This window comes from Malania oleifera, chromosome 3 (assembly GCF_029873635.1).
Source record: "Malania oleifera isolate guangnan ecotype guangnan chromosome 3, ASM2987363v1, whole genome shotgun sequence".
Taxonomy (NCBI): Eukaryota; Viridiplantae; Streptophyta; class Magnoliopsida; order Santalales; family Ximeniaceae; genus Malania; species Malania oleifera.
In genome coordinates, this window is record NC_080419.1 from 125,393,203 (window position 1) to 125,412,900 (window position 19,698).

The 19,698-nt window shown below is 33.6% G+C and overlaps 2 protein-coding genes and 1 non-coding gene across 3 annotated transcripts in view; 1 reads left to right on the top strand and 2 right to left on the bottom strand.

The window, feature by feature from the left end:
* The first annotated feature begins 7,194 nt into the window (after positions 1 to 7,194).
* On the top strand, positions 7,195 to 11,073 carry LOC131150352 (serine/threonine-protein kinase-like protein ACR4). Its single transcript, XM_058101029.1, has one exon. The coding sequence runs from the start codon at positions 7,858 to 7,860 to the stop codon at positions 10,633 to 10,635; it is 2,778 nt and encodes a 925-aa protein (XP_057957012.1). The 5' UTR covers positions 7,195 to 7,857; the 3' UTR covers positions 10,636 to 11,073.
* A 212-nt stretch (positions 11,074 to 11,285) lies between these two features.
* On the bottom strand, positions 11,286 to 11,357 carry TRNAT-UGU (transfer RNA threonine (anticodon UGU)). The gene has a single exon. It is a non-coding gene; the product is annotated as a tRNA-Thr (tRNA).
* Positions 11,358 to 14,740: 3,383 nt separating this feature from the next.
* Positions 14,741 to 19,698, bottom strand: part of LOC131150353 (eIF-2-alpha kinase GCN2) — a 151,965-nt gene continuing 147,007 nt past the window's right edge. Inside the window, exons 29-30 of the mRNA XM_058101030.1 lie at positions 15,656 to 15,766; positions 14,741 to 15,066 (exon numbers count right to left, since the gene is read on the bottom strand). Coding sequence (XP_057957013.1) covers positions 15,656 to 15,766 — 111 coding nt within the window. The 3' untranslated portion in view covers positions 14,741 to 15,066. The remainder of the gene's footprint in view (positions 15,067 to 15,655; positions 15,767 to 19,698) is intronic.

The following is a 19,698-nucleotide window of genomic DNA, read 5'->3' on the forward strand; positions in this document are numbered from 1 at the left end:
TACACATACCAAGTCATGGTGGCAAGGACAACATTTTGACATGTAAATTCCAAAACTTAATAACTAGAGAAGCTGCAGTCTATTTGTTCATTGTAATAGTGACCAAAATATTGAAGTTTCGATGGGCGCAATTGTCTATATATTGGATTGTTTCTTTGAAGATTAGTTAGGAGGCTGTTATTTGAGTTGGCCTTTGTGGATACGGGAACTAGGCGCTGGCTCAGGAAATCACATTTTTTGGGAATAGGATGATTCCATTTTCATAGGAATTCAAATTGTCACGAAGAATATGGGAATATTTTGTGGGTACAATGGATTCCTAGGGAATCCTAGATGCTTGTCAGGTAGGATTTCAGGAACAAACCAAACTTAGGCATCAATTATGTTCAACACATATTTCTAGAAAGCCTCAAACTCTTAACCAAATGACTAGTTAAGGGACTTCTTATTTTTGCTTTAATAAGTTTTTAATCCTTGTAATCTGGAAGTGGAGGCAGGCTCACAGTAGAGTCTTGAGTTATGCCGTAGATTGATAAATATCCTCAATTACAATGGGATATTTAATCTTAAATCATTCATTTCTTTCCACAGATAACAAAAGATTTACCATGTGCTGGTTATTTTGTGTTGGGTACATCTCCACTGTTTGTGTATGAAAGGTATGGTAATTCTTTATAGGGGATTTGAGTTCGCTGTTTATAGAACTTGGGTTCGCGTAGCACGAATGTTTTGTGCTATAGAGCATTTGTACTTTACGTATGAAGAAATTATGTTTAGAAAACAGAGTTATAATGTTAAGTGGCGATAAATATTGAATGATCTACTATTGTTTTTGCTTTTCGTGAAAGAGTATTACTTGTTCCGGAAACCGCTTCCCATTTGGAAGGTCACTTAAAAAAGGGGAAAAAAATGGGGGTTTTTCCGAACTCGAAGGAGTTCATGGGAGAGAAGATATGTTGCCCAAGGAAGCAACGCAAATTAATTTGTTTGCCAAATTGAGAGGGATAATCACTTTATCCTTCTAAAATTTTGTTTTGTCAGTAGGAGAACTTTGTGTTGTCTTAATAATGCATACTCTTAATTAGAGTATTGTTTATTACACACTAAAATTGCCCTTTTGGTGACCACTTTCGTGTGCACAAGGGCAAATCACTAGCTGTGACCATCACTGGATTTTTTATTTTTAAAGCATGCGACAGAAAGCACGCGTTTGTACTTCTTGAGGAACAGTTGTTCCTATATTTCATGTTATTGTGTTTCCCAAATACCCTAAATTAAGAAGAGCAATTATCGAAACCGATGAAGATTTTCAGGATTATGGTCCACTGACATCCTTAAAAGAATAAATAAAAACAATATTCCATAGGTTATCGAGGAGATCACTTCAAAGATCATTTTCCCTAATGATACTTTAAAAATAATTATTTACTTGCTTAATCAAGCTCGTGTGGCGTTGTGTCGCATTGTGATCTTATTTGATTGTATAGGAGAAGTTTTTATGGTTAAATCTGGTTCAACTGGGTTACTTCCATTGTGTAGTTCAAGTCTTATGTATAATTTTTTTTTTTTGAATCAGAAATTAAGGTGATAGAAAAATTAGACTATGCAAAAAGGCTTACGCAGGTAAAATTGTATTTATTATTTAATTGATCGATGATATTGCTAATATGTCTTTGGTGGATTTGAAAAGTATATATATTTATGTATTAACTTCATTTGTCTTTCGTAATTATTCATACTTAAATATGAATAAACTTAATAGTATCTCTCTTATTTGTCTATATTAATTGATATGATTGCATGTATCCTCCTTGGAGGCAAGTTAGTTAAAGGAAAATTTTTGTAAGCACTTAAAATGGGTAATTGAGTGGATTGCTCATATGTTTTTAATGATAAATGATAGGCATCGTATTCGAACATATTTATGGATATGAATTTTTTGTAAAAAAGTATTATTTATGTAAATTTTGTATGAATTCATATAACTTTGATTTAATGCTAAATGGTGGCAAACCTTTTCAATGTACAAGAATTATTTATTTTATTTCGAGTGCACATCTGCGATTTATCTCTATACGTGTGGAGGGCGCTGTGCGTATAGACATGAGATTAGTCTTTCTCGTCGGTTTTGTTAGGTTGTGTGCTCCGAAGGGGAGTGTCTGCTGGAGAGTTCGCTGGAGTGTCCGCTGGTGGTGATAGGGATGAGAGGAATCCGACGTAATAAAAAAATAATTATTTACTATTATCAAATTCCTGATTATATGGGGTGTGTTTTTTTTCTTTATTTTAGTTTAGAATGAAGAAATCTTTTCCTTGAAGTTTGCGATGCTCACCACCTTTGACTAAATAGAGTAGTATATTGAGAACCACAGTTGCCAACTGTGGTCTTATATTATATTAGGTTTATTATCAAACAAAATTTAATCTCTCTCTCTCTCTCTCATGCAGGTACACAAATAATAATAGTTTTTTTTCTTTGAATTTTTCCATAAAAAAATTTGATGCGAAACTCTCATATACTCGGAACCATTGGGATTATATCCGATAAATATTCGTGTAGCCTAATACTAAATTGATCATCATGAATGATAATTTTCAGCAGAGGAGGTAGCTTTCCAAGTTTACATTGGGATTGTTTGTTATATTTTCTATTAATATTAATCCAAAAGACCTCAGTAATATAGAAACCCTAATTCTTAAGCATTTGTAAGTCAACTAGAAGTATATCTTTGGTTGAACTTTGTGCTTACTATTAATTCATAAATTCATTTGCTTGTGTATAAGATTTAAGTATCTTCAGTTTTGACATTTGGGTTCAAACTGGTATGTCATTTTAATAAAAGTTTCACCATTCATAGAAAGAAATTCAAAAATTTTGTCAATAATTTCTTAAAAAATATCAGACGTACATCATAAGATTCTCGAAAACGAAATAAACACATTTTTAAGCATCATGAATTCTTGATTCGCATCCTCAAAATTCAATTTCTCGAGTAAATAACTAATCATGAGAGTAGAATTTTTACAAATGTTGTATCTAGCTAGGATGGTCAACTCATTATACGTTCGAGTGATGGCGTATCTTTCCTTCTACATAAATAAAATAAAAAATAAAAAAAATCCCGCCCTTAGTTATAAGAAACTTTTGCTAAGTGATGTGGAATTATGTGATTGGGTATTAATTGTTTTTTTTATACTTATGTTGCGTTCGGAAGCATAAATCTCGGACCATGAATTTGTATTTGGATAGATTGATAAATTTCAATACATATTTGTATTATATTTTGTACAAATCAATACAAATCCAAATCCACAGCCTCTCAAAACATTGAGTTTATAAATTTTTACAAATCATGATTCATGTCACCCGTAAACTTTTCTTTTTCTTGCGATGAATTCACAAAAGTGAGAGATATAATATCTGGTATTTCATGGATTCTAAATTTTACATGAATCAATAGTTTCCCCCTAACATTTTTTTAATAAAAAAAAAAAAGAAAAAGGAAAAACAGAGGGGCTCTGCTTGATTCATAGATTTTCCTTTTTCCCTTGACTTTCTGAAGAGGCACTTGTTGCATTTCCCGAGGTCCAAACAGCCCTGGAAGCATCCCCAGCAGGAAGTGCATGTCTTTGGTGCAATAATTTTATAATTTAATGGAAGCACAAAGACAAATTAAGCATACATCACTCAAAAGAAGAGCCCCCTTAATTATAATTAAACAAATCCCACATAATATATTTATGACTAAACAACAACAGAGCTCTGATTAATTAGTGCATCACTTAAAAGCTATCCAATTAACAATTCAATTGGTATGTAGTGCCAATTCATGACCTGTTTGGCATTTATCAAATTCATAGTTTAAGTTTAGATTTTTGTGAGTGAATTTAATTCGATAAAATGTAATATACAAGTTTATATTTAAGATTGAAATTGATATTTTTAATACAATTTTAATACTTGATTTTATGAGACCAAACAACTGTTATGTTGGACAACTGTCACTAAAAAAGAAAATTTATAGCCACACGATTATGGATAAAATATTTTTAATAAGAATAAAAATATTGATACGGGATCATCTGCATGTGATAAAGGTAATTAATTAATTAATTAATTATGATTAGGAAAAGTCATCACATGAAAAATAGTACCTCTTTTCTTATAATTTTTTTAATAAAAGTTTGAATCTTAATCACTGATTAATTAATGCCCTAATAATCCAACCATTGTGAAATCCCAAGAAGCAAAGACCTTACACAAATTTATATTGAGCACAAGGCATATGTAATATGATCAAAGCAATTTTAAAAAGGTTGAACAAAGATATGCATGAATTAATTATTATATTACCATCTCTGCCCTCTTAGGTCCCCACATATTGGGAGAATTGAAAAATGAAAAACCCTAAATTTACACAATACATGAGTAGTGATATTGGTGGTTGGATGAGGGTAGAATTGTCTTTTGCCATAGAAGGCAGCTTCTAATGATCTTAGAGATGTTAAAAATATTAAAGCTTACTTAATTGTGAAAAATATTTATTTTTATTCTTTATTTTTCTAAAAAATTTAAATTTGGTTTGAAATTTTTAATGTTCGGGTAGTAAAAACAATGAAAAGATAGTTATATTTCAAAGAAAAAAGAACGAATTTCCTTTTTGCAACTAAACAAATTTACTTTTAAAAATTTAAAAGTTTTAATTTTTTTGAATCACATTTCCATAAAAAAATGGGTAAGTCATCCAATAAATTTTGGTGGTGAGATGAGTTATTTTATTTTATTTTATTTTATTTTATTATCGTGTGTTCTTCGTTTTTTATCGAGGTTTTAAGATAGTTTTATTTCAGATTTTATTTCAATGACTAATGTTTACAAAACTAAATTACGATACAATATTTATCTTCTCCTATATGTCCATCATCGCCCACAAAATAAAAATAAAGAGAAAAAAAAATATACGATTCTTTTTGTATTACCTAACCCGCAAACATTTTTTTTAACACAATAGAATATTATAAAGCGTTTTCTTTAATGGGGGAATGGTTCGGTATTACGTTAGCATAATTTAAAGGAGCATTTGAAACTTAAAAGTAGGTTTAATGAGAGAGTAGATGATTATGAAAACAATAAATGAACTAAGAAAAAAATTCAAATCATTATAAAAGATAAGATATAACAAGGAAAAAAAAAGGGTAGTTATAATTAATGCTAAGAGTAGTTTGTTATGATGGTTATGTATCACAAGGAGTTGAGCAGACCATGAGAAAGTGACTATTGAGAGGGTAGTTTACCATTTTGCCCTAATTTTCTTGTAAATTAGGGCACAGGTGTCTTCACATAAATGGGTGTCGCAAAGTCGTAAAATAATAAAAAATTATAATAAATTCATTTTTTATCAAGTAAGGTCGATGTTATTATTTTTAAAATATTGTTGACTAATTAAGGAGTTGTTTGGTACTAGTGTAAATGATTATGAAAATGAATACTAGAAATGAATCGGAAAAAATAAAATAAAAATTAAAAGCTGAAAACTAATAACCAATTTGATTCATATTTTCAGAAAAACTTAATTAACTCATCTTCATTTCGTTCTTGAACCAAATAACGATAACAAAATGTAATCAAACTAATAAAAATACAAAATTATATGATTAAAAACGTCATAATAGAAATAATTTTAATAATATTATTTCTTATTTTTTTGTGCTCCAAAAAATAATTTAATTGTACATGACAATTAAAAATGATAAATAATATTTTTTTTGAATGGATTTTATTATTTTCCATTTTAAATTGATTTTAAATTGTTAATAAAAAAAAAATACTTTTAAGCCATTGTTTACTTTGTTTTTTAGAAAATAATTTAGGCAAATTTAATGTATTTAAATAATAATTTGATATGAAATTGAATTTAAAGTAAAAATTATCTTATAGTTTTTATTGTACAAACATGGTAACAATTATTTGATATAAATTTTTTTTTGATTGGTATATTATTTTACTTGCCTATAATACAAATTTAGAATTCTCAACTAGTAACCATTATGGTTTATGTAGCAATAGGAGAATGGATACAACAAATGAGTCCCACTCTGTCTCATCCTTTTTGCTATTATTATGTGGGCTCAGGATGACACAAGTTTATGGCACAAAACTTTTTCTCTGATTTTTAAGTAATCCCATTACAGGAATATCTTCTAAAACGCCTGTTACAATTTTTTACTGTCCAATACCCAAATTGGTCTCGGGAAAAGGAATAACCAGCTACATCAAAAGATGCAATCAATACAACTAGAACAACACCGATAAATTGACATTATTAATCAAATAAAACTTTTCCTTTAGCCAAATTATATTTCTTAAAATATATGATGAATTAAAGAATGCAACAAAAAACCATTTTAGAACAACTTTCAACCTTCAAAAGGAGAGTTTTCAAAACAACCATTTAATAACTCATAGACATCATTACAAACTCATCTAACTTTTATTATAATGTACATAATCACTTTAATGAATCTCATTGTTGTGTACTTTGGTTTATGTAACTTGTGAATGTACATAAGTTACCTGAATTATTTATTCCCAAACTCATGGTCAAACTTCAAACTCAGAATTTGTCTTAAATGGTAAATATTTTAACAATTATTAATGAATTGTCCAATTTTTATTTTTATTTTATCCAAACTCTTGTAAATATTTGGCAATTCTTAAACCCTAATGCTTTCTCATAATCATAAATCACTTGTATTGGATATCCTTGCAAGTATCCGTTAAAATTCAGAGAGGGTTGGAGTCGTGACTTGGGAAGTGGAAACAAACAAACAATAGAGGAAAAACAGGGGAAGAACAGAGGATTAAACATGGAAAGATGGCATTGAAGACCCAAGTACCATTAGGAAGATGAATGAATTTAGGAAATTGAGAGATTAAAATATGGAAGGAAACAAAGCAAAAACAAACTCCTCATGCTGCCAAAAGGGAAATTCGAATTTCGTGAACATGTGTGCAGAAACCAAGGCATGAAAAGATCAATCGGCATTAACTCCTCATTTAATGTCTTCACCTACACCTGCCCATATTGAGAAGCTGCCGTTTGATGCCATTTAATGCCTCTTCGCTTTCTCCCCGACTTCCCATTTCTCTCCCTTCTCTCTCGCTCTGGCTTTCACCATCACCATTTCCCTCCTGGATGCAGCAGCAGCACTCTGCATCCTCAGTCCCATCTTCACCTTGCCCTGTTTTCTTACCAAGCACCTGCATTTAGATAGAATCACAGACGAGAAGAGACCGGCTTTTTCTGTAAATAGGCATTGTGGATAAACCGGAAAGAAACTAATTCTATGGCTCCTTGTGTGATCTAGATTGCGTTTGTTGATCCGTTGTTGCAAATCTCTCTCGAAGCCATTTGGGTAAGTGACCCTTTTGTCGTCCAAGCTGATGCTGCTGGAGAAAGGCAAAGGGAGATGTGGGGTTTTGGCTTAGAAGCTTTCTTGGTTGATTTGCAGATACTCCTGCTCAATCCGGTGATGGGTTTTGGTAAGTTTTTCTGATTGGCAGTAACTGACCCCCGAGGTTGTGCTTTTGCATAGTTTTCGCGTTATTGTTTTATGTTCTTGAACTATGGGAAAAGAGGGTAAGGACTTTCAATGCTTATGTTGAAAACACAAGCTTAGTATTCTCTGCGAGAGCTCTCTTGTTGAAGAATCAGTATTGTTTCTGATATTTTCTCATGGGTTGTCAAGGACAAGTAGTTAATTCAGTCAAATGCAGTAGCCAGATTATTTTTCAAGCTGTTCGGTGTTAGTGAGGATTCTGGTTATTTTATTGAAAAGCTGTTTTGGGGTTAAGGAATGGAAGTTAGCAGCTGTTTAATGAGAGATTTTCTCATCTGGGTCTTGAAGATCAACGCAAGGAAAGCTGGATTTCTAAGAAAAACCTTTATGTTATTGTTCATTTCAGATTTCTGGTGGTTAGTTTCAGGTCTAGGCTCCATGTCTTCCATTGCCATATCTTATGGTGAGTTTGGTGCTGTTTTCTGTGGCCTAAAGTCTGATAAGTCTCACCAAGTGACTTGTTATGGATCAAACTCAGCCATAATCTATGCAACTCCTGCTCATTTCCCATTTGTGGGTTTAACTGCTGGTGATGGTTTTGTTTGTGGGCTTTTAATGCAAACTGAGCAACCCTACTGTTGGGGAAATAGTGGTTTCGTTCAAATGGGCGTGCCCCAGCCAATGAACAAAGGGTCTGAGTATGTAGAAATCAGCGCAGGTGATCATCATTTGTGTGGGTTAAGAAAACCTTCGAGTGGTAGGCTTGGAAACATTTCTCATGTTGATTGTTGGGGTTACAATATGACAACGAGTTATGCATTTGATGGGCACCTCCAGTCAATCTCTGCTGGTTCAGAGTTTAATTGCGGATTGTTTTCACTGAATAGAACCGTTTTCTGCTGGGGTGATGAGACTAGTAGCCAGGTAATTAGCTTAATACCCCAGGATATGAGGTTTCATAAGATTGCAGCTGGTGGGTATCATGTTTGTGGGATCTTAGAGGGGGTGAATTCCAGTGTGTTTTGTTGGGGAAGGAGCTTGGACTTCGAAGACGAAATCTCCGTTCCATATCCAAGTCGAGGAAGTGTCGATTTGCCTCCAACTTATCCGATGATGTCAATTGTGGGAGGAAAGTTCCATGCTTGTGGGATCAAGAGCAATGACCGTGGAGTGATTTGTTGGGGCTTCCGTGTCAAGAGAAGTACATCAGTTCCTGATGGCATGAAGGTTTATGAGATTGCAGCTGGAGATTACTTCACCTGTGGAATTCCTGCAGAGAAATCTCTGCAACCCATTTGTTGGGGTCTTGGTTTTCCCTCCTCTCTCCCTCTAGCTGTGTCTCCCGGAGTCTGCAGGCCGAGTCCTTGTCCACCTGGTTACTACAAATTTAACCATGAAAATTCGACTTGTATGTCTCCTAATTCTCATGTTTGCGTGCCTTGCAGCAGTGGTTGCTCTGCTGAAATGTACCAGAAATTTGCATGCACCGCAAAATTTGATCGACAGTGTGAATTCAACTGTTCAATTTGTTTCTCAGAGGAATGCATCTCAAATTGTTCTTTTTCTAATAATGCCTCTACTGACAAGAAGAATGGAAAGTATTGGTCACTCCAATTGCCAGTGATTATTGCAGAGATTGCTTTTGCTGTGTGTATGGTGACTGTTGTGTCTTTGACTGCAATTTTATATATTCGCTACAAGTTAAGAAACTGTCAATGTTCAGAAAAAGATTTGAAATGCAAGAAAATTAATGGGAGTGGTTCTTCTTCACAAAAGGATAATGGTAAAATCCGACCCGACTTGGATGAGCTTAAAATAAGAAGGGCTCAGATGTTCACTTATGATGAACTTGAGAGAGCAACTGGTGGCTTCAAAGAAGAATCGCAAGTGGGAAAGGGTAGTTTCTCCTGTGTCTTCAAGGGGGTTTTGAATGATGGGAATGTAGTTGCAGTTAAAAGGGCCATTATGTCCTCGGATATGAAAAAAAATTCAAAGGAGTTCCATACAGAACTAGATTTACTATCGAGATTAAATCATGCTCACTTGCTCAATTTGCTTGGCTATTGTGAAGAAGGCGGTGAGAGGCTTCTGGTTTATGAGTTCATGGCTCATGGTTCCTTGCATCAGCATCTTCATGGGAACAAAGCCCTTAAAGAACAGTTAGATTGGGTCCGAAGAGTCACTATTGCTGTCCAAGCAGCTCGGGGAATCGAATACTTGCATGGATATGCTTGCCCTCCTGTGATTCACAGAGACATCAAGTCCTCAAATATTCTCATTGATGAAGAGCACAATGCCCGTGTAGCCGATTTTGGTCTCTCATTGTTGGGACCTGCTGACAGCGGCTCTCCTTTGGCTGAACTCCCTGCTGGGACGCTTGGGTATCTTGATCCAGAATACTATAGACTGCACTACCTCACTACCAAGTCCGATGTCTACAGCTTTGGTGTTTTGCTTCTGGAAATTCTCAGCGGTCGCAAAGCCATTGATATGCAATTTGAAGAAGGGAATATAGTTGAATGGGCAGTTCCACTCATCAAGTCTGGAAATATATCAGCAGTTTTGGATCCAGTTTTGAAAGCCCCATCTGATCTTGAAGCTCTGAAAAGAATTGCAAATGTGGCTTGTAAGTGCGTGAGAATGAGAGGGAAGGAGAGGCCATCGATGGATAAAGTGACAACAGCTTTGGAGCGCACACTCGTGCTATTGATGGGCAGCCCATGCAATGAGCAGCCAATCCTACCAACCGAGGTGGTTTTGGGAAGCAGTAGATTGCACAAGAAATCCTCCCAGAAATCCTCTCAGAGATCTTCAAACCAGTCGGTCTCTGAAACAGACGTGGCGGAAGGTGAGGATCAAAGGTTCGAGTTCAGAGCTCCTTCTTGGATAACTTTTCCAAGTGTTGCTTCCTCTCAGAGGAGGAAGTCCTCAGTTTCAGAAGCAGATGTTGATGGGAGGAACCCTGAAGTGAAAAATCCCGGTCCGGGCAGTTGCGTTGACGGGTTGAGGAGATTGGAAGAGGAAATTGGGCCTGCATCACCTCAGGAAAACTTGTTCTTGCAGCACAACTTCTAAGAACCTTGAAAGACTGCAGAGGGGTTTAAATTGCTAAGGGAATGTTTGGGATGACTTATGAAAATGACTCGCAACTCAAACGACCAACTTTTTTCTTAGCAACCCAGATGAGAAAAAGTTATTTGCTTGAGTTAAAAGTCCCATAAATTGCTTTTGTAAGTCATCACAAACACCCCCTTTTATGTGGGCAGGTTGGGTTTTGGTTCAAATTCTGCAGGAAAGTGGATTCTCGGCATAATCTCATTAGTCTGAATAGTTGCAATATTCTTTTGTGTGTAACATTGGTTGTAACTTTTGAGTTGCAGTTTGTGTTCAAGTCTGATTTGAAAAAAAAAAAGAAGGGAAATTGGCTATGTGTTGTATGTTACTGATTTTCTGTCTGACTGCCATTGTGTAACAAATGTCAATCTCTGATAAATGGAGGACAAAATTTTCTTCAGTGATTCTGATTTTTAATGAGTAGTTGGTAATATGTGAAGTCTTCTCTGCTGAAGTACTTGCTGTGGCCTCATGTGTGGAGAGAGAGAGAGTATTGGTAAAAAGTTTAAGATTATCTTGTACAACCTAACACACTTGGAAAGCCCGAAGTGCACATAAAAGGAAAAAGGCAGTTGACGTTTTTGGCAGGGAAAAAGTTATGAAGAAAGAATTGCCCCCACGCAGGATCGAACTACGGACCTTCAGTTTACAAGACTGACGCTCTACCACTGAGCTATAGGGGCTTGCTTGCGACGAAGAAATCATGTCAAATTAATTGACGTAGTGTCACTTCCTAGGATGATGCTAATCCATTTAGCAAATGGGGAAGTAAAAGAAGGAAAATAATAATAATGTAACAATTTTTTGTAGTTCGACAGTGCCTAATATTTATTTATTTATTTGCAAAAAATCTCATTAATTTTGCATGTAATATATTTTTATTTTTATTTCTAATAATTAATTAATTTTAGTATTTTTGTGCTTAATTAAATCTATTAACATTGCTCACTAGTCACTACCATTGCAGTTTGAAATGCCATAACTTATTGGACAAAATATGGGCCAATAAATTTCAAACCAAATAAGAAATATTTTAGAATATTAAAAAACATAAATATTCTAATTATGAATAAGTTTTATGTGTTAGTTCTAATTAATTATCAGTTACTTACGCTCCGTTTGGAACTTGGAAATTCTTAAGAAAAAGAAAGGAAAATATGAACGAATTTAATTTTTTATGTTCGGTTATCAAAGAAAATAAGAAAGAAAATAAAAAATATTTCAAATTAGTAAACAAAACTACATCATAATAATTTAAAAAATTATACGCTGATTGTCAGCTATCTAACGCAATCCTTCTCCTTTATCTGAACTTGAGACTGGCGTTTAAGGATCTGCTTTGAACCCTTATCTTTCTACTTTAGTAATAGATCAACTGACTAAGAGCATTTAAAATGATGTTTCATGGTGTATGTTGTTTGTAAATGATATTATTTTGATTGATAAAACTAGGGGCGAAGTAGAGACTAGGTTAGAATTATAGAGAGAAGTTTTGGAATCTAGAGGCTTTTAGGATAAAAAGAAATAAGATAAATTATGTGAAATGTAATTTCAATAATGGTAGGAGGAACATTGGAGACAAAGTTAAGCTTGATGATGAAGAAATAAATAATATTTGTAAATTTCGATACCTTGGATCTATAATGCAAGCTGAAGGAGAAATTGAAGATGACATAATACATAGAGTTAAAGTAGATTAAATAAAATAGAGAAGCGCTTCAAGTGTGTTTTGTAATCATAGAATACCCTTAAAATTAAAAGAAAAGCTTTATGGGACAGTTATAAAACTAGTTATGTTATACGGATCAAAATGTTAGGTGACGGAAAAATAAAATATCTAAAAGGTAAAAGTTGTCGAGATGAAAATGTTTAGATGGATAAATGATATAATATTAAAAGATAAATTAAGGAATGAACATATTCATAGTAAGTTAAGTATAAGTCCTATAAAAGATAAGATAAGGGAGGGACAATTCATCTAGTTTGGGAACTTGTAACGTAGGCCATATAGTACGCCAGTGAGTAAGAGTAAGTTAGTTATTGTGGGAGGTAGGAGAAGGGGTAGGGATAGACTTAAAATAACTTGCAATAAGATAGTGAGTAAGAATTTAATAGCTCTGAATTTGTTAAAAATAAATGGTGCATGATGACATAAATTGGCGGAAAAGGATACATAGAATTGACTCTACCTAGTGGAACTTAAGGTTTGGTTTTGTTTGTAATGAACAAAAATATAATTTGACACTATTTATATTTAATTTTTCTTAATTTTTAATTACATTAAAAATATGTAAATATTAAAAAGTTAGGAATTGAAATGGGGTCATTATTTTATTTTTTGTTGTCCTACTTATCATCATCATCATCATTACTAATAATAATAATAATAATAGTAGGGTAAGAAAAAAATTAGGATCACGAAGTATTAAATTCTAACATGAGAGATGGGAAAGAGCATAGGATTAGAACATACCTTCTATTTTCATAATGTGAGCCTTCTTCAATGGATTTATGAATGTCATTATCTTTCCAACACATTTTTAAAACTTAAGTTCGGAGATTTTAAGCTTAAATCTTAGGAGTGAGAAAACAAACTACTAACATTTTATAATTTAGGCCTACTGTGATCCTCCAATCAATCCTTCTGAAAAAAATAAAATAAAAAATTTGGTGATGTATTCAATTTAAATGTGTTAACACTACGAAATTTTTTTTTTTAAGGATATCCTAACGACTAGAGTTAAAGACTTTCACATCCCAGTTTTGAATACTAACTTAAAAAGGATGTGGAAAAGAAAAAAAAACAAAGTATCTTTTCGGTGTGCAATGTAGTTTCACCAAAAAGAAAAAGAAGAAAATCTATTAGTAAAAATTAGGATAAAAAATATTGACCTTTCTAGAGGTTTGGTGAAAAGATAGACTTTCACAAAGGTTTCAAAAATTTTAAGAACTTTTCTTAAAATTTCAAGAATTCTATAAACCTTACCTGAGTTTTGCTCAATAGACAAAAACATCTCCTTATATTTTGAATAAAAATAAGACTTTTAAGGCATATACATGTCCTAAAATCAAATGTCGAGGAAGAGAGATAACTGAAAATTTTGAGCACCTCCAATGAAAATTTTGAAACCTTAAAATTGGTTAATGTCTTTTTTTATTAAAATCGAGGGAGGTCAATATCTTTTGTCTTAAGTTTTTTTAAAAAACACTTCTTTATTATGTCTATCATCGTTATGATGGGAATTTCTCTAGTATACTCCAATAAGAATAAAATAATTATCTTCTCTATAAAATCATAATCTTCGTGATAATTACCACCTTCCACACCTACTTTCAAAAATTTTAGCAACTGCCTTAAAATATTTACTTTTAAAAAAATATACCTTCAACTCTATGAGAATATTGTAAAATAAGAACCAAAATTCATTATAAAATGTCATATTAAAACTTTTGACTCACATAAGTGCAAAATTTGCTTGTGTTTTGTAAGTCACTATTATTTTAGTAAGACTAAATATTAATATAACATCTGATGATGGGTGAATGCAAATTTTACATGCACAAAAACCATTTCTTCCAAACATTCCTAAAAAATTATTGTTGAGCCTATTTATTTTAAACAAACTTCTGGCCACATTAGCACTGTTAGTTATCACTAGCCGTTAATGACAAGTAGCAAGAATCACAATATCCAAGAGTTGACAGTGTTTGCATCACTACGGTTTTGCAACAAATGAATCAGCAGCATTACAAGAGGCACAAAATTGAATCCACCAAACACAACCCAGATAATGAGCTGGTCAGCCCAGCAAGTTCTTCCAATTTGAACAGTCATCTTGCTAAAAAGAAAATGAGCACACAGAGAGACCTCTCAAATATAGAATTAGGTGAAAGAAAGACTAGGGAATTGTCCACAAGAGCACAGAAGGGTAGTTGCAGAGAAAAACAGATGTGCATAATATGTTCAGATGCACATGACAGAACACTACAAAAAAGGTTAAACCATTCAATGCACTTGGGAAATCAACCAATGAAGAGCGCAATAAATTATAAAAAAAAATGTGAATTTTGGGCTAAGAAACATTTATTATATATATATTTTGAAAATTCAATATATACATGTCAAAATTTGGGGTTAAAGGAAGAATATAATGTCCCCAGCTCACTCTGATTGTTGGTAACTCCTATTTAATAGAATGAGTAGATATATCACACTGATATATTAACACTGCTGATGCAGGAAGAAAAATATATACTAAATCTAACAAAAAATTTTGGTGCAAAAAGCCATCCGATTTTTTTTCCCCATCCTTTTTCGACGACGACGATTGGATCCTATTTGTAGTGTGATCCTTTTGGGCTTGAGGGAATTGCTGATGAAGGACCAAGGACCTGGGAAACAACAGAAAAGGGTTGATGAATGTACTCCACACAGGATTCCATAATGAATGTTATATGGAACAGGAAAAATAACATATGTTTAGAAGTTAAAATTTAAAATTACAACATGGAATTTACAGAGTGCAGACATGAATGCAACTGGAAAGAATTTTGTGAAGGTTAGGCATATATCAAATAAAGACATCATTGAAAGCAATCGTGTAGGTTAAATAGTTCACAATAGGATGAAAATGGCTGTTGGTTCAAGCACGCACGTTAATGAAAGTGAAAAAGGTTTTCTTTTTTATCTTTCTTTTTTCTTTTTCAAATGTGGAATGGCTTTTTCTGACCGGAAGCAAAAGCTAAAGATACCAGCCTCCACCCCATTAATATTTAATTTGGAGATGAGCTTTGCCATCAGAAATATATATAGTTGTAGCATTTATTATCATTATGGAAGTAGTAACTGATACTGCAATAAATGCTATAAATGTCTGCATTGCATAGTATAATAGTGAGGCCAACTAAAATTTAGCAAGGGGTGAAGGGTCATGCAATTACGAAGACAAACTTGAAGAAGTAATGCTTTGGAAAAACATACCTAATTCCAAATGGAAGGGTTTCTGAACTGTGTCGCCATAGCATCTAATAGAAACTTAACGAGGTTTTCTCTCTCTAATTCTTTTTCCTTCTTAAGTTCAAGATGACGAACCTATACAAATCAATTAATTAGTTCAGTTCAAACAGAGGTGCAGTTGATATATAGGATGCAATGACAGAAGTCAGATAGAAGTTGATGAACGAAAGCTGTGAAGGATATAATATATAATGCAATGTGAAAATATACATTAAAAAAATGCAACACACAATGCACAAAACTCCCAAGCCATATCAAGAGTAAGGGTAGGAGATGATGTTGATGGCCTCAACCCACATTTGGGGAGGCTATTTCTGTGACCTAGACCTGTAATCTTGAAGTTTGGATGTAATTTCTACCACTAGGTCAAGGCTCAACGTCATACTAACTGAAAATATATTCCCTTGAAATTTCTCTGTCTTCTTAATTAGCCTAAAAACTGGAGCAATAAGCATAATTACAGGAATTGAGTCCAACTTGTGCTTGTGCCTGAGGAATGTGCGATGTGAAGAACAAAAATTTTTATCAGTTTCTGGTTGGTTTTGATCGGTGTTCGATGACTCTATTTCTTGTTCTTGCCTGCACTCACTTGTAGCTGCTGCCAGCCATAATGCTTGTCGCTGTTTCCACATTGTTTATTAATCGCCTGCGGAGCTTCGTTGCCATCGGCCTTGTTCATTAATTGACTCCACCGACAATATTGTGACTTTGGTTCTGTGGTCATAGCTGTCTATTGAAGTTCTGGACCTTTTAAAGTCTAAAGTGCTGTTGTTTGCTACTACGTGCCACCAGATGTCAGCATTGTCGCTGTGTTGTCATTCTTGATACTGGTGCATGCTGATTGTAGTGTATTGGGAGTGGTTCTAATGGCTTCTATAGAGAGAGAGCTTCAGGTGATACTGTTAACATACATATTACAACTATAAAAAAATTTGGATCTCTGACTACATCTTGTTATATCTGGCTGTGCGTGTGTATATTAATGCAAACGTGAAGTCCAAATGCATTCTCCTCTATTTCCTGGCTCCAAGGATGATGAAGATTGGATGAAATGGAATGTCATGTTGCTTGTAGGGTTATGGAATAGCATAGAATCAGGCTGCAAATGTGATGTTTTCATAGAACAGCCAAGGCTGTATGGGATGATCTTGGTGGAAGCTTCTTTCAAGATAAAAACTAAGTGTGTTTTTGACCTATATGAGAAATTTTCAAATATGATCAAGAAGGTAGGTCCATCACTCAATTATTATATCATTTAGATGGGAATGTGAGAGTGATTCACTATCTATCGATGAGTTAGTTCCAACCAAGGTCTTAAATTTCAATTTCGATTCAAATTTTGAAGCTCCAAAAGTATGGAAATTTCGATGTCAATTTCGATTTGAAAAAATAACGGAAATTAGTAGTAAAGCATGGAATTCTTTGTGAAACTTTAGAAATGGTTAACAAACATAATAATATAAGTTTTAGGGCTAATATATTACAAATTAAATACATCTATGTTTTGTATGAGGTGGAAAAGTTGTAAAATAGTATGTGTATCAAACATATTTGTAAGATAATGTACATTAAACATATTCAGTTAATACAAATGAAATTCATAAATATTTAAATATTATTTATCATACAAATAATGATAATTTAGAGATAAATGGTTTAATAAAATGTTACCGTAAGTTTATTTTTCATATAATTTCAAAAGCACTTGTAATAATAATTTGTTTTGATAAAATAAATAAAATAAATTAAAAGAGATATTTTACTTCATTCCTAAATCTCTCATTTGAATTTGGACGAAATTTTATTGTGTAGTTAAAATTTCGATAAGTTTTGCTAAAACTTCAAGATTTCGATAAACTTTAGATGATTCGTTGAGATTTCGACGGAAATTATGCAAGACGGAAATCAACTGCCATTTCGATTTCGAGGGTGATGGAAATTGAAAATTTTGATAGAAATTTCGACAATTTCGTGGAAATTTAAGACCATGGTTCCAACATTAAGATTAAGAAGAAATGGGCAAAGTTCTAGTTTGCCAAGTTTTTGTCTGGGGTTGTGTCTTGAGCATCAACACATACATGATCAGATTCTTGTAGGTGAAACCATACAATCCATGAATGAAGCATATGGCAGAATTCACAAATCATAAATGAGAGGTAGAGAGAAGGAAGAAGGGATACAATTGAAGGTGGGGGTGGGGGGAGAGGACACACTTACGACTCTTAATTCAAATTCAACAATGATCACCTGTTACATGGATTTCACACACAATATATAAGAGAACCTAAAACACAAGAAATTACACATATACCCCCAAAAAATACATGAAATTACAAACAAACCCCCAAATGGACACAGGCCTATTTAATTACTCCTAAATCTAAAGGGCATCCCTAGGCCACAAGACTCCTCACAAAGGTAGGGGGAGGATTTCCACACTATACACATCCCTACCCTACTTACATGGAGAGGCTATTTCCTTGCACTTCAGCTTGTGACCAACTAGTCATAAAGGAGCAACCTTACCATTGATGCAAGACCCATTCTCTAATTAATCCTAAATCCAATCCAACAATTCCTTAATCCAATTATCCTTACTCAACCTCCAATGATTGTCCATCCATTGCCTTGCTTTTGTTGCATCAATGGTTCTTAGCCTTCTTCTCAAGCTTCTTCCCTTGATAGTTCAATCATGGCTAGGGTTAGCACTCTTTCTAATTGTGGTGAAGGAAGTGTTTGGAGAATGAAACGATGTTTGAGTGGCGTTTGTGGTAGAGGTAGTGTATCAGGATGGGTAGTTCGTCGTAGCAATTCTTGCATTTGCACACATTGCAGAAAGGATAAACATTTTGTTGATGACTTTTGGAGTTTCTATGAGAAACATACTTGGGCCAATAAGTCTCATGTCAAGGTGATTCTAGCGTTGACACTTTAAGTGCACCTAAGTACTCCACTAAGGGGTTGAGTACATCATCCACTGTCTCTTGAGAGGAGTCTTCTAATCTTTCATGATTCAACGACTCCAAAGTAATTCTTCTACATCTAGTGTTGCCTTGGCCCATTCAGGTCTAACCAAGCTTCTTAATTCTTCATCCTCCTCACCATGGGTTATTGATCTCTCGAGCTTGCTCTCATATGACATGTAGTTCTAGTTTATTAAAGTCCTAGAAAAACCCACCACTTTTGCTCGAAGGTCATAGTTCCGTTACATCGGTTTTTGGTTGTGGTAATTTCCTTTTATTCCTCTTTCCTATGTGTTATATGTGCCCTAAATTTCCTTTGAACCTCTTATTTGTCAGTAAGTTAGCTAAATCTCATAACTATTTTATGGCATTTCCTTCTCATTGTGTTAAATTGTTATTTAGAATCACCAAGTGAAAGAAAAGGAATGGTGAAGGCTTGAGAAATATGGCTAGTAAAATTTAAATGGTGGTGGTGGTGGTAAGGTTATACGGCTTCCTCAATTTCTACTCTCATAGTGTTTTTCTAGATCAATGGCATACCCGTTTGGGTCATCCATTTCTTTAAAAACTGCATGAAAGTTTTCTCATGTTTTTCTTGTGTCATAAAGCATATGAGAACATCTTTTCCATTTACCGTCATGTCTAATAGTGAATCGTTTTTTTCCCTTTTATTCATTTATATATTTGGGGTTTGTGACTTCATATAGAGTCAATAATTTGATTTATCATCAATATTATGTCCTTGTGGATGATTTTTCGTGTATGAACTAGATCTATCTTTTAAAGACAGATCTGAATTTCTTAATGTATTTACTCAATTCTACCAAGAAATTAAAACATAATTTGGTACTAGCATTCATATTTTTAATCTGACAATGCACTTGAATTTGTTTAAATTGAGCTTCATTCTTTTTGCTTGGCCAAAGGTATTATTCATCAAACCTTATATGTTCATACTCGTCAACAAAATGGAGTGGTTGAACGGAAAAATAGACGTTTATTTGACATAGCATGGCCCATACTCTGTTGTGTGTCATGTTTTAG